Genomic DNA, 15,611 nt, shown 5'->3' on the forward strand with positions numbered 1-15,611 from the left:
TTACGCTCCTGTCAGCATGCACCTCATGGCATCCCCAAGAATTGGATTTGGTGGATGGATCCCCATGTGGGGCAATCTCTAGAAGGCCTTTCCTTCAGTCTCTGCTTCACGTCTGTCCCAGGATTTACTCCTGTATTTTGTTTCCCCTTTGAAGAAGGACTGAAGCATCTGCACTTTGGTCCTCCTTCTTGAGCTTCATGTGGTCTGTGGATTGTATCTTGGGTAACCTGAACTTTTCGGTTAATATCCACTTATCGATGAGTGCATACCATGTGTGTTCTTTTGTGATTGGGTTACCTCACTCAGGATGATATTTTCTAGTTCCAACCATTTGCCTATGAATTTCATGAAGTCATTGTTTTTTGATAGCTGAGTAATATTCCATTGTGTAGATGTACCACATTTTCTGTATCCATTCCTCTGTTGAAGGGCATCTGGGTTCTTTCCAGCTTTCTGGCTATTATAAATAAGGCTGCTATGAACACAGTGGAGCATGTGTCTTTGTTATATGTTGGGGCATCTTTTGGGTATATGCCCAAGAGAGGAATAGCTGGGTCCTCAGGTAGTGCAATATCCAATTTTCTGAGGAACCTCCAGACTGATTTCCACAGTGGTTGTACCAATTTGCAATCCCACCAAAAATGGAGGAGTGTTCATCTTCCTCCACATCGTCACCAGCATCTGCTGTCACCAGAGTTTTTGATCTTAGCCATTCTGACTGGTGTGAGGTGGAATCTCAGGGTTGTTTTGATTTGCATTTTCCTTATGACTAAGGATGTTGAACATGATACATTCTTACAGTTACCTCTTTGTTTCAGGAAGGAGTGCTCTCCCTCATTTCCTTGTTTGGTGAGGACTTTTACCAAGTGTTAGGGAGCAAATATTAGACCAAATGCCCTTTATGTACTGGTCAAGCTCTCCATCAGCTATCTCCACACCTGCATGTCTATATTTTAATAGTAGGAATCGTACCAGAGAATGTCTGCTGAGTTAAGATCTTAAAAGTAAAGGGTTTTTTTCTGAAACATTTTTCCCTGAGGAAATAATAATCTGACACGCACACTAAAATGATGACAGTTAAAGCATCTTGTCCAGGGGAAGAGGAAGAGAAAACAGCAATAACATCCTCATCTGCTGTGAAAACCAGGTGGCTGCTCGCTTTGTTTTTGCTTTGTTCTTTCTGTCAATTGACACATTTGAATGGAAGGACTAACTCTTAATCCCAAGGATTTTATGAAATTTCTCTGTTCATTTTTGACACATTTTTCTATTTATTTATTTATTTTACATCCTGTTGTGAACTGAGCAGCTTCCTCTCCTTCCTGTTCCCTCCCTCTCCCCCTCCTCCTCTTCTTCCCTTCAGATATCTACTTGCATTGACACATCAAGTGGCAGTAGAACTAGACTCACCTTCTCTTATTGAGGTTAAACAAGGCAGTCCAGTTAGGGGAAAGGGATACATAGCAGACAAAAGTGTCAAAGACAGGCACACTTTCAAAAAGGATTAACTATGAAAGAACATTACTCCAGGTTACCAACTTGAGATGAATAGTCTGCATTTCCCAGCTATTCTACGTAAAGTATAAACCATTAATTTGTGGACTTTCAAAGGACTGACACACAGGCCAAATAAATAAAATCTAGAAGGCTTGCAAGGTAGTAAAAATGCTAATAAATGGTATAAAGAAATAGCATTTTTACCTAAGGTATGTAAACTTAAAAATGGATCATGGAGGAAAGGTAGGCAATGGTTCTTGCTGAAGACCAGGTTTCAATTCCGTGCACCTACATGGTGGCTCACAACCACCTGTAATTCCAGTTGCAGGGAATTCAAGTCCTTCTTCTGACATTCGAGGACATCAGACACACACTTAGTGCACATACATACATGCAGGCAAAACATTAAGATATATCTAAAAGAAAGAGGAGAATCCAAAACAACAAAAACAAAATAAATATGAAAAGAAATGGGCGAGCAGGTGGAGGCCCTGGCCAAGGCTAACTATTGATTGCATAAGGTGCTGCATTCATAACACACTATTCGTCCACTATTTGGTATCTACCTGAACCTTTCAATACAATTGACTCTAGCACGGCCTATTAAATGTGGTATGGAGCCAAGCAGAGGCAGGCAGATCTCTGTGAGTCCAAGGCCAGCCAAGTCTACATTGTGAGATTCAGTTTCAACAAAACAAAGCAGGACAGGACAGGACAGGACAGGACAGGACAGGACAGAACAGAACAGAACAGAACAGAACAGAACAGAACAGAACAGAACAGAACACAAAACTGGTACAATTGCATAAAACTATGAGTCATTAGTGAGCCTGATTTTGCAGTGAGTTAAAGATGAACTGAGTAGTTAGGAAGGCTTTTCTTTCATTCCCTGATGTTTGTTGCAATGGGAACTGGAATGCCAATGTTTTAAGGCCCCATTGTAAGTATAAAAGTGACTTTTTCTATCTAACTCCAGCCTGGGTTCACACTTGCTGGTTTATTGGATTTATACCCAATTCAAATCCAAATAAAAAAAGAAAAAACAAGTTGCTGAGAATTTAGTTAGGGCTAAATTTTAAGAGAGAAAGAGCAAGAGGAAGTAAAGGGGGAAGGAGGAAAGGAGGGGACAGGAAGAGAGAAAGGAAGAGAAGGAGAGAGAGGAAGGAGGGAGGAGGAGGGAGGAGGGAGGGGGGAGGGGAGGAGGAAAGGATCCTGAACTATGGATTTTTCTCATGAATTAACTTTGAAGCATAAATACTGAGTTTTACTTGTACTTTATTTTTAATTCACTTCACAATTTACAAAAGGTAGATTTACTTTTGTTTGTTCTTTGAAATAAGGGGTTTATTGTCAGATGGGGGTTTGGAGAAAGTATCATTTTAAACATTGACATAGATTTATTTGAAATAAATATTAAAACTTAAGGTCCTCCTAAGAACCAAAGATGCACTCTTACACGTACATGTTTTTCAGTGCATGTGAGTACACACGACAGTACTAGTTATCTACATAACCTCCATGCCTGGAGAAGCTATGACTCCAGTTTCACAAAGGGTGCATGTGAAGGAAACAGTGTCAAGGAGTTTAAACAAGTATGTGGAACCAGAAATGGGAGTTCGTACTTGTCACTCCAGCAACCAGAGGCTGAGGCAGAGTAAGGTTAGTAGGACTATTGTGCATTGCAGCCCAGACTGTCTGGGTCAAGGAAAGCCTGGACGATTGAACAAGCCTCTGCCTCAAAAAACAATAAAAGTACAAACAAAACGAGAAAACAAAACCCCAAACAAATGACTGTAATACATAAACTGTCCTTTGATGAGGAGAGAGATTCCTTGCACAGTTGGCCTTCATGAGAACGAGGTGCAGAGAAGCATCTAAAACTTACTGTTTTAAATGCCAGAACAATGCTCAAGTGTGACACGTCTGGCTGCTTAACAAGCCTCCAGTTCTTACACTGATTTATCCCAAACACAAAATGATAACACACTCTATTGAAGGCTGTCAAAAAGGCTATAAAAAAGAATTGAGCGCAGGCTTCCCACACAGTAGTTACAAGTGGCCTAAAGAGTAGAGTTGTAGAGTTTATTTGGTTTTCTTAAACGCACTCACTTGTGACCAATCTCATGTGCAATGGTAAACGCTGACCCCAGGCCAATGTCTTCATTAATGCTGCAGCTCCTTTCAGGCTCGCACATCCCAGCCACAGAGGCTAAGCCTGAATAAACAGAGAGACACAACGGGTCAAGCCAAGGTGTTTCAGCCTTTAAAAGCCCACACTTCTAAATGCCTGGATTCTTTTTAATAACCTCCATGCACAGAAGGAGCAGTTGGCAAAAGGTTAACTTTCTAGTCGTTTGCAAAATCACTGGGGGAAATTTCACTTTGCCGGCTAGACATTAATATTTTTTGAACTGCAGTCAGTGCTGGAAAATGTCTAGACTAGGGGTTAGATTTATAAATTTTACTTCTGGTAACTTGGGACCACCTAGTAACTTGAGCCAGGAAAGGGAATTCAAGAAAGCATTTCTATTTTAATATTCTTCAGGCTGTAGAAAGCAAAATATATCCACGTTATTTTTCTAAAGAGATCTGTTTAAGTTTAGTGGGTTCATAAAAATATACAAGCAACATTTTAGTTAACAAAAGGAGGGAATCCCAAATGGTTTTATAAATGACATTTTTATAAAAACAAAATGGATGGTTCAAAACAGGGGAAACTATGAAAGATGTGAGACGTCTGTACATCTTTAATTCCTGAAAATTAGCCCTGATGGCAGCAGTGTACATTGTTGTCATGTTGCTTTTTTTAATGGAGGGAAATCATTCATACATTCCATGTTGTCTTCTTCTCTCCCATCCCCCTTCAGTGCTTTAGCGTTCTAACAAATAAAGCAAAACCATGGTGTTAATTGGCTGATTTCTACTGAAATGTTATGTTACTTGAGGTATTTCCCCTTGGAAGCTTTAGTATTTATTTCCAAATGAATACCATGCTCTGTGGATTATGCTCTGTGGATTAGTATAGACTTTTAAATCAGCACTTATAAAAAAGGGTTTTATAAGAAATGGAATATGCCATTTATTATAACGAAGCAGATCCCAAATACTAAATGCAGAGAGCAGTCATTTAGAGAGAGGAGGGCATTTTATGTATTCTGCTATCATGCCACTCCAATGTCAGAAACTGCCGTCCCAGTTACCTCAGCTCAGTTCAGTGGATATTCACTGATTGCAACCAGCAGTGTTCTGTGGGTAGGTACAATTTCCCAGAAGCACTAATTGAGAACAGTTTACACTAGTCAATCCATATTTTTCTACTAAGGAAGCTCTAGATATTGTGTTACTTGTTCTTTCTGATATATTAAAATAATAGACACACTACAACAAAATTAAGGGGATTGTTGGGTATGTCTACTGTTTTATAAGGGTGGGCAGGAGGTAGAAAGGGGGTTAAACCCTGCCTCAGAGTTAGTATAAGCACGCAGGACACCACTGTGCTGACCTTCCACTCCACTTAACAGTACTGGGACCTGAAAAGAAAACAGTAAAAAGATGGACCACTTGGGGCAAAAAGAATTCAGTCTTTGGCTAACAAAAAGTATGTCATAAATGTTACTTCTAATTTCCACTAAAGAACACACATGTGTATGCAGACAGGAGTGCTCAATGCAGATAAAAACAGGATTTGGCTCTAAGCTTTTGGGTTCAGTATGGGGGAGCATTTGGAAAGAACAAAATAACAATGAGAATCGTTTCTGTTCTGAGTCACGTTTAAAAGATCATTACTTGTAATTATTACAAATTAACATCTCTGGTACTTTCCACAGACTACCTTTTTTTCTAATGATGGTGGTGCTGGAGTGGGTTGGTTTTTGTTTTGTTGTTTTGCTTTGTTTTTTCCTTTATTGAGTATGAAAATGGTCTTTCTTTTGGTGTGTGCTTTATGGCTATATTCTGAATTAATCAACTTTAGAAAAGGTGCATTTTGAGAGCAAAGGTAAATCTTAACTAATCCAAGAATAAACACTAGTCTATGCTCATTAACTCCCACTGTTTCCTAGTTTCCTAACAACTGCTGCTTTCAAACTTCCTATGTGTACTAGTGTTAATCAGGGTTTCAAGACTGTTTGGGTCATTTGGATTTCCTCAGTTTGACAGTCAGTTTGCAACCTTAACCCTAACTTCCCTTATAATACAACTGGCCATCAGAGTTATCAACCAAGAGATTATAAAAAAAGCTCATCATAAACATCCATACAAAATAAATAAATTATTTATTTAAATAAATTTATTTAAATAAATAAATTTTAGGTGAATAAATTACCTAAACTAGGTAATAAATTATTTAAAATAAAATTTGTAAAATAGTAATAAATTGATTGATTCTGTACTGACATTTTCCACATAAGTCAATACAAGTATCTATATATGCATTTTATTCAGTTTTCAAAATTATAATTTTAATTTACAAAGTAATTGACCTTCAAAACAGATTCATATGTACCTTGCAATTACTTTATTGACTAGAGAAATGAATTACTAAAGTTACAATATATTATTTTGAAAAAAATAACTTAGACAGTAATCTACATCAGTCATTAGTAATGACACTGAAATATTATGTAGCAGCACTACTGATGTCAGAATAAAGCCTGTGTAAAAGTCATACACCTTCAAAGAGCCAAGAAAAACATGCACACTTACTTCTTTAATAAACATATGCTTGAAGACATAAGCTAGTTTACATGTAAACTTGCTTTGAGACTTAGTGTCTATTGGTTCTGAAGTAGATAACACACTAATACATACGTACAGAATTTGAACAATAAATAAATGAACTAAATAAAACACCGCAGGTGATCCTCCATTAAATACTAATGCTGTTCCTTTAATTAATACTGAGCTTCAAAGCAATTGTACCTTTTTCTTAATTGACTTTAACAATATCCCTTGGTAAAAATGGCAGGTATCATGCCCTACTCATAAATAAGAAAAGTGAGAAACAAGGAGGTTTAAAAGATGATAAAAAAGCAACAAACACAGTGCCACTGCCAAAGTTAGTCTCAACTTCTCATGTGGCCTTAAAACGCTAAAAAGAAAATCCCAACTTGAGCTGGCTCAGCAGAGAACTCTGATAGGTATTAACTGGCAAACTTTTCCATGGTTAATGCTAGGCTTTGGCTAGTTGGGATTTCTCCTGTAGTGATGAATATCAAGGTAAACAGGAAATAGCTGTGTAAAAAATAGGCAAAAGAAAAATCCCACCAGAAAGCTGGGAACTCTTTCTCTCCTAACTTTAATTGGATATTAACAGGAATCGACTTCCTAATTATTCATATACAGATAAGAAAACTGAGATTTGACCTAGGGAAGAGAAAAATTTGTCTCGCATAGATATTGAGTTTGTAGAAAGTTTTAATGCACTCCAACCTTCCTGTGCATTCAAACAGCAACGGTGCCTGGTTATCTGGTCTTCTGGGAAATGGCTGAATCAACTCATTCGAATTTGCATTTAACTGTCAACCAATACCAACTACTGCTGCTTAAAAAAATGTCCTTTTTGTGGAAATTCAAGATATTTACTGAAATTTTTTTAAGCAAAAGATGTTTAGGGAACATAAGAAAGAAAGTTCCCCCTCTCTCATCTCTTGCAATACTGTTTGACTAAATTCTTCATTGACAGTACTAACATTTTTAGTAATATATTGATTCACAGGAGATAAGCTTTCCCCAATCAGTTGCACCAAAGAAGTGTTATTCTTTGCACCTACTTTCTAAGTATCTCAAGCTGATTGTTTTCTCTTAATTCATTGTTTTATTTCAAGCAATTTTCACTTCTTCTCAAACACCTCATTTTTGTTGTTTTAAACAAGGAATTAAAATGACAGAAACTATGAAAATGAGTGGTAACTTTGATTTATACTTACTACTGATTTTTAAACCATCTCCTAAGTCGTTTTCACTCATATCATTTGCCAGAAAACATAAAGGCAATCAAAAATTAAGCTTATTCATTATTATGGGGAGAATAATTTGTTTCTAGCAAATTATATATGCAGGAAAGGTCACATAAAATTTTAATGGTAATGTCCCATATATCAGAAAGAAAAATAACCAAACTATTAATAATCAAGAGTAACATCATTGCCTCAAAAAGACAATCTAAACTATCCTTTTATCAAAAAACAAACAAACAGAACAACTCTAAAAAATTAAACAAAACAAGACAAACTTACCCAGTGTTCCACAGGGCTTATTTTTATAAGTGCAGATGTCATATCTATGGAGGAGAAAAAGAGATAAAATTTGTAGAACATTTGTATATTCGTTGCAATTTCTTTGGAGTTCTGTTTGTTCAGATCAAAAGCGATACAATTCTGAGCAGCTGGGTGGAGGGTCCCACGGCCAGCACTACGTGGAAAGGAAAGGCAGACTGCACGCCCTCAGCTCTGCCTGCAAGTCAATAGGATACCTACCAGTAAGAAATAAAGAAGACAATTCTACCAAACCTTCTATCACCTTGTTTCCAATAGTTTGTCTACAGATTGTTACTGCTTATACTCACTGAGTACGTTTTATTATTAATAATAATCCCTTTGATTCTGCTGGAGTATTTTCTTTTTATAGCCACAGAATATATGTCTCTGAGAATTACCTGAAGTTCTTTCGATTCTAACATAGGTACTTGTCTTAAACAAAACAAAACAAGAGGATATTGTAACACATCAATAGGAATTAAATCAGTGTTACATAATTGTCCTAGTTGTACATTAGAATTTAGGATGCTGAAAATACAAAAATTTTAAGTGATTTAACAAATAGATAAATTAATCACTGAATTTAATGTTTTTTAATGTTAGACTCTATTGCTAGACTGCATCATAATTCAATACAAAAGATACTAAAGCAATTTACACATTTTTAAGTATATTACATTGGAGATGTTAAGTCAATATTCATGTAAGTGAAAGCCACTGTTACTCCCCAGGTTCTTTAGGTTAGCGTTTCATCACAGCAGCACTAAGCCAACTAGACATGCCCTTGAAACATTGTAATTCTTTGGATGAAAAGAAGTTTGTACAATGACAAGATCTTATTTTCTGTTCAAATTCAGAATTTAGAAGTTTCTTTGTGATATATTTTCATATATTTGCATATGTGTGCATGCAGGTGCACTCACTTGTGTTTTGTGTGTAAATTACATTTTCTGTTTTGAATTTCAATGTACTTTCTTTGATGTACACTGAATTTTTTTTAACCTTATGTTAGGGCTTCTTTGCACCATGTTACTTAGAATTCACATTGACTCTATAAGGATCCTGAGGTGAGGAAAGTCCAAGTGTTTCCTTTAGTCTGCTATTTTTCCAGGTCCTACTGAAGCAAGATAACCCAAAATTTTATACATGTGTGCTTGGTGTGTGCATGCACATGTATATGAGTGCATGTCTGTGTGTTTTCCTAGTGTTAGAAATTGAACAAGACAAATCTGAAGCTTGAAACTGTAATTTGCAATGACGATAGAACTCTCCAGAACATAAAACAAGAAGCAATTTAAGGAAGAATTGATAACAGGAAGTACATTAAGAACTAAGTAAGAAAAATTGGGGATAAAATCTTGATTTCATCCTGGAAAGGCTCGATACCTTTCTGGTTACAAGTTACCTTCCTGTTACAAGTTAATTTATATATCTCACAATCAGAATTCAATCATGGACTATTTCATAGACTGTATTAACACCTTAAAAGGAAGTCAAACTTGTTACTGAGAGACAAGCTGTATTAACGGAGTTGGCAATTATAACTGGTTTAAGCAGTTAGATTATATAGTAAACATTTTTCATAATTGAACGAGTAGAGTTATATATAATTAAATTCATTTAGCAGGTCAGTTAAAATGTAAATAATATATAACAGCATTTTGAATTTCATACTTATAATTTAAAGTCACAACAGAGATATTATCAATGTTATATATTGCTTATATACTTTAATGGATATTGTCAAATTTTTCAAGCTTCAGATTTGTCTTGTTCAATTTCTAACACTAGGAAAACACACAGACATGCACTCATATACATGTGCATGCACACACAAGCACACATGTATAAAATTTTGGGTTATCTTGCTTCAGTAGGACCTGGAAAAATAGCAGACTAAAGGAAACACTTGGACTTTCCCTCACTCTCAGGATCCTTTATAGGAGTCAATGTGAATTCTAAGTAACATGGTGCAGCAGAAGCCCTAACATAAGGGTTAAAGGTTCAGTGTACATCAAAGAAAGTACATTGAAATTCAAAACAGTTAAAATGTAATTTACACACACAAACACAAGTGAGTGCACCTGCATGCACACATATGCAAATATATGAAAATATATCACAAAAGAAACTTGGTTCTAAATTCTGAATTTGAACAGAAAAATAAGATCTTGTCATTGTACAACTTCTTTTCGCTCCGAAAGAATTACAATGTTTCAAGGGCATGTCTAGTTGGCTTAGTGCTGCTGTGATGAAACGCTAACCTAAAGAACCTGGGGAGTAACAGTGGCTTTCACTTACATGGCAGCATAGATTAGTGATGGATCAGACAAGAGCTGAAGCGAAGACCATGGAAGTAAGTAACTTTTGACTTGTTCTCCATGGCTTGATCTTCATCTTGCTTTCTGATACAACCCTGGACCACCTGCCCAGGAGTGTTACTGCCCACATTGAACCAGACCCTCCACATCCGTAAAAGCTCAAGAAAATACCTTATAGACATGCCTACTAGCAAGTTGACAGACACAAGTTCTCATTTAAGGATTCCTCTTCCCAGGTGACTGTAGTTTGTGTCAAATAGACAAGAACTAACCATCATAGGGCAGACAATAAAGAATTAAGAAACAGGCTAGGAATGTGGTTCCATCAGCAAAGGACTTGCCTTGCAAGCACAAGGACCTGAATTTGATTCCCATAATTGACTAAGTACTGGGGAGATGAGAACAAATTCCTGGGCCTTGCTGGCCAGCCAGTCTAGTCTACTTGGGGAGCTTCAGGCCAGTGAGGGACTGATTATCCTCAATAATCAGGATAATGCCTGAGGCTGTTCTCTGGCATCAACGTAAAAACACCAGCACTCGCATTTGCTGGAGCACACAGCAAACATATATGTGAACATACACAAAAAGAATTTACATGATCATTAGGCAATTGATAAGTCCTAGATACTTTATGTCAACTTGACACAAGCCGAAGCCATCTGAGAGGAGGGAGAGTCAATTAACTAAATATCTTCATAATATCCAGCTGTAGGCAAGCATGTAGGGCATTTTCTCAATTAGCGATTGATGGGTAAAAGTCCAGCCCATTGTGGGTGGTGACACCATTTGGCTGGTAGTCCTGGGTTCTATAGCAAGCAGGTTGAACAATCCATGAGGAACAAGCCAGTAAGCAGCATATTCTCCATGGCCTGATTCAAGTTCTGTCTTGTTTGAGTTCCTGTCCTGACTTCCTCCAATGATAATCAATGATGTGGAAGTGTAAGTCACATAAACCCTTCCTCCCAACTTGCCTTTTAGTCCTGGTGTTTGAGCATAGCCACACAAACACTAACAAATAACACACACACAAGGCCTAGTGTTTGTAGGAAATCTAGGTTCTAGTTTGAGGTAAATAATGCATTTGGCTAAGGATGCATTTGTTGCCATTCTTACATTCTAATTCATAATGTGGTTGGACTTATTGAGTAAATTTTAAACGAAAATGCTTGAATATCTTGACTATAACATTGTTATATTTCTGCTGTGATAAAATCAATGTTGTCAGCACATGAGTATCAGGAGAAACTGACCAAAACATCTTCCTATGTTGCACTTTGAGGTCTGTGAACTACAGCACTACAGAAAAAATGATTTAAAAAACCCCTATATTATAAAAACCTGATGTTTATACCCATGTCTGGGTTGCTCTCAGTCTCTGTCAAAGAAGCCGCCTTTTACAGTGGATAGCGGTCAATGGAGAGATGTTTGCCTGGTCAAAGGGCTTAGAAAGAGAATGGAGACTCAGCCGTAAGAGGGACATCTCCACCACTACCAGCAAGGCTCAAGGAGCACAACGGAAGAAGAGGCAGGAAGAATGGCAGATCCGGAGTGTGAGGAGGAGTGCTGAGAAGTGTTTTCCAGACACCACAGTGCAAGCATGAACTCTGAGCAGCTGCATTTCCCTATACAAGTCCTGCACAGTATCTAGTCAGACAAAATCTTGACATAGATGGGATAGATGACCTCAAGAACCCAAACCATACTGGAGGGCTATTAACAGTTGATAGCTACTAGGAGAGGAAGAATCACTCTTTGTTAAGGCTATGCTCAGAGACTGCATATTAGACATAATAAGTATCAAAAGAAAAAAAATGAGATAAAGCTAAGAAGGGGCCTATAAGAAAATATGGGAATATCAGGAGGTTAACTGTAGATAAATGTGATGATATTTCAATGTATATATATGAAATTCTCAGAAATAAAGACAATTTATAACAACAACAACCAAACACCTTCAAGGGACTGAGGGGAAGCTGGGGACACCTGCTTTTTTCTTGAAGTCCTTGTCCAAAATTACATTCTCTTCTTGTCTCTTCTTGTGCTCCAGGGATCTGCTTATTTTCTCCACTTCCCCACTGCTGAGCCAGGCTTACTGAAGAAGCATGGAATCCCAATTCAGGTCCACATGTTTGCACAGCAGGTGTCCCATCAACTGAGCTATCTCACCTGTCTTTAACTGTTCCTGTAAGTCTTCATATTCTAAGAAAGGTTTTCCTGTTATATAAAATTTAGATTAATGTTATTTCTGCTTCTCTCTTGTTAATATGCCATCTGTTACAGGAGCTTCAGCCATGAACTCAAGATGGGTAAAAGAGCCGCACACGTAGCAGAGGATACCTTGTCAGGCATCAGTGGGAGGAGAGGCCCTTGGTTCTGTGAAGGCTTGATGCCCCAGAATAGGGAAATGCTGGGATGGGGAGGCGGGAGTGGGTGGGTGGGTAGGGGAGCATCCTCATAGAAGCAGGGGAAGAGGGGTGGGATAGGAGGTTTGTGGACGGGAAGCCGGGAAAGGGGATAACATTTGAAATGTAAATTTAAAAAATATCCAATAAGAGAAAAGAAGCAAAGTTTAGAGCAGCGACTGAGGGAACAGCCATTCAGAGCCTGCCCCACATGTGGCCCATATACATACAGCCACCAAAACTAGATAAGATTGAGGAATCTAAAAAGTGCATGCTGAAAGGGACCGGATATAGATCTCTCCTGAGAGACACACCCACAGCTTGTCCAATACAGAGGTCAATGTTAGCAGAAAACCACTGAACTAAGAACAGGACCCCCTTTGGGGAAATTAGAGGAAGGAGTGAAAGAGCTGAAGGGGTTTGCGACCCTATAAGAACAACAATGCCAACCAATCAGGGCTTCCAGGGACTAAACCACTACCAAACCATACATGGACTGATCCAGGGCTCCAACAAGGGGATGGGAGCTTATGGACAGGAAATCAGGAAAAGGGAATACCATTTGAAATCAAAACTTTAAACCATTTTTTCAACAAATATTTACTAAGAGCTTACCATGTAGTAGAGGATGGGAAAACATGAACAAAATTGATATAACTCATCTTAAGATACTAGAAAAAATTATTTCATCAAAGGCTTAATTAGAGATAGCCAGAAAACAGTTGCCACTCTGTCACAGCAATGGAGTATAGTTTATTGGACTGAGATTTGAACATTTAGAAGTAACTTTGTATGTTCTTTCTTTTGTATGTATAGCAGGATAAATATTCCTTGGCATATTTGTCCTTTACATTACAAGACCAGTTATTAATGCCCTGATTTACATAATTAGTTACCTCCTGCTGAGATGGAGCAAACATCTTATCATTAAGTCTCTCTCATGCATAAGTTGTGTTTTTAAAGACTTAGTTACCTGTATGGGGTAGGGATATGTGCACTTGTGTTATGGAGTCTCAGGGCACCAGATCTCCTGGTGCTAAAACAATGACCACATGAAGTTCTTAGGCAGATGGATAGGACTAGAAAATACCATCCTGAGTGAGGTAAACCAGTCACAAAAGAAGACACATGGTGTGTACTCACTGATAAGTGAATATTAGTGGAATCCCCAATTCTAGGATTGCCCAGCATGCTATTCTTCTATAATTTTGTTGAGGATATTTGCTTGCCCTTTAAGTGGAGAATCTGATAAGTGGATATTATCCCAAAGTTCAGAATACAAAAACAAAAATAAAAAACGATTCACAGACCATATGGAGCTCAAGAAGCTCCCTTATTAGAAGGGAGAACAAAATGTCCAAAGGGGAAATTCAGGGATAGAGTGGAGCAGGGAGTGAAATAAAGGTCATCTAGGGACTGCACCACCTGGAGATTCATCCCATATAGAGCCACCAAACCCATTCATTATACTGATGACAAGAAGTGCTTGCTGATGTTTCCTGAGAGGCTCTGCATTACTGATATAGATCAGGATGCTTGCAGCTAACCATTGGACTGAGTGTGGGGAGTGCAATGAAGGAGTTAGAGAAAGGCCTGAAGGAGCTAAAGGGGTTTGCAACCCCATAGGAAGAACAGCAATATCAATCAACCAGACATCACCACCCTAGAGCTCCCAGGGACTAAACCACCACCCAATGTGTACACATAGTGGGACCCATGGCTCCAGCCATATATGTAGAAGAGGATGGCATTGTCTGACATCAACAGAAGAAATCTTTGGTCCTGTGAAGGCTCATTTCCCCAGTGCAGGGAAATGCCAGGGAATTGAGGTGGTTGTGGGTTTCTTGGAGTGGCATCGTCTTCAGGGAAGCATGGGGAGGGTAGAGGGAACATGGAAGAGGGGTGCAATGGTTTGCATATGCTTCGACAGGGAGTGGCACTATTAGAAGGTGTGGCCTTGTTGGAAGAAGGGTGTCACTGTGGATGGGCTTGGAGACCCTCTTCCTAGCTGCCTGAGGATACTCAGTCTGTTCCTGTCTTTCTTTGGGTGAAGATGCAGAAAGAGCTCAGCTCCTCCTACACCTTGCCTGCCTGGATGCTGCCATGCTTCTACCTTGATGAAAATGGACTGAACCTCTGAACCTGTAAGACAGTCCCAATTAAATGTTTTCCTTTATAAAATTTACATTGGTCATGGTACCTTTTCACAGCAATGAGACTCTAATACAGATACCAGGGATGGGGCTATTGCTGTGATAGGTCTGATCATGCTTTTGTTTGGATGAATGTAGATTTGGGGACTTTGGATTTGGAAAACAATGGAATGCTTTAAATGGGGCTTAATGGGCTATCTTAGTAGGAATGCAGTCTTTGTTACTGGGAGTGATTTGACTTATGCAGGACTAGCACAGGAGGTTTCAGAGGAGAAGAATTTCCTTATGTGCTATAAAGAATGCTCCTGCAGTATTTTGGTGAAGAATGTGGTTGCTGTTTGCCATTCTCTGAAGAGTCTGCCTAAGGCTTAGGTGAAAAGAGTCAGATTAATTGCATTGAGAAAGGAAGTCTCAGAAATGCCCATTATAGACTTTGTTCTCTGGTTAAGTCTCATGAGGAGCATTTTAATGAAAAAAGGGAAGTTGAGAAAGGAAAAATACAAAATATATGGATGCAAGTATTAAAGGAACACCAGGAAGTGAAATGAAGCTGAATCCTGTGTTCAAGGATATTAAATTGAATTAAGGGAGTAATGACCTTGGGGCAAGACCCTACCTAGCTAATTAGCTCCAGGCAACTAAGTACAAACCTTTAATCCCAGGAGACAGACACACAGATCTCTAAATTCAAGGTCAGTCTACAGAGTAAGATCCAGAACAGCCCAGCTTATGCAGTGAAGGAGTTAGGAAAGAGGAAGCTGGTGAGAAAGTAATAGAACAAGGGGACCATGTTCCAGCTCTTGCAAGCAGCAGAACTCAGCAGCTTCAGCCATGTGTCTCTGGCTTTATACTCAAGAAGAGGAGGAGACTACTGGAACAATTGATTTCTGGTTAGCTGAAGGTAAGAAAGAGATAAGCATCACTGAGGTGAAATCTTCTGAGAACACAAAGAAGCTGTGTTCCAGAGAAAGCCAAGATTAT

At 38.4% G+C, this 15,611-nt stretch overlaps 1 protein-coding gene across 1 annotated transcript in view; it reads right to left on the reverse strand.

Moving 5' to 3' along the window:
• Nucleotides 1-15,611, reverse strand: part of Adamts6 (ADAM metallopeptidase with thrombospondin type 1 motif 6) — a 217,821-nt gene that overhangs the window by 133,310 nt on the left and 68,900 nt on the right. Inside the window, exons 8-9 of the mRNA XM_032898945.1 lie at nucleotides 7,734-7,777; nucleotides 3,607-3,712 (exon numbers count right to left, since the gene is read on the reverse strand). Of these exons, the coding sequence (XP_032754836.1) occupies nucleotides 3,607-3,712; nucleotides 7,734-7,777 (150 nt within the window). The remainder of the gene's footprint in view (nucleotides 1-3,606; nucleotides 3,713-7,733; nucleotides 7,778-15,611) is intronic.

The sequence above is a fragment of the Rattus rattus genome, chromosome 3, assembly GCF_011064425.1.
Source record: "Rattus rattus isolate New Zealand chromosome 3, Rrattus_CSIRO_v1, whole genome shotgun sequence".
Classification (NCBI taxonomy): Eukaryota; Metazoa; Chordata; class Mammalia; order Rodentia; family Muridae; genus Rattus; species Rattus rattus.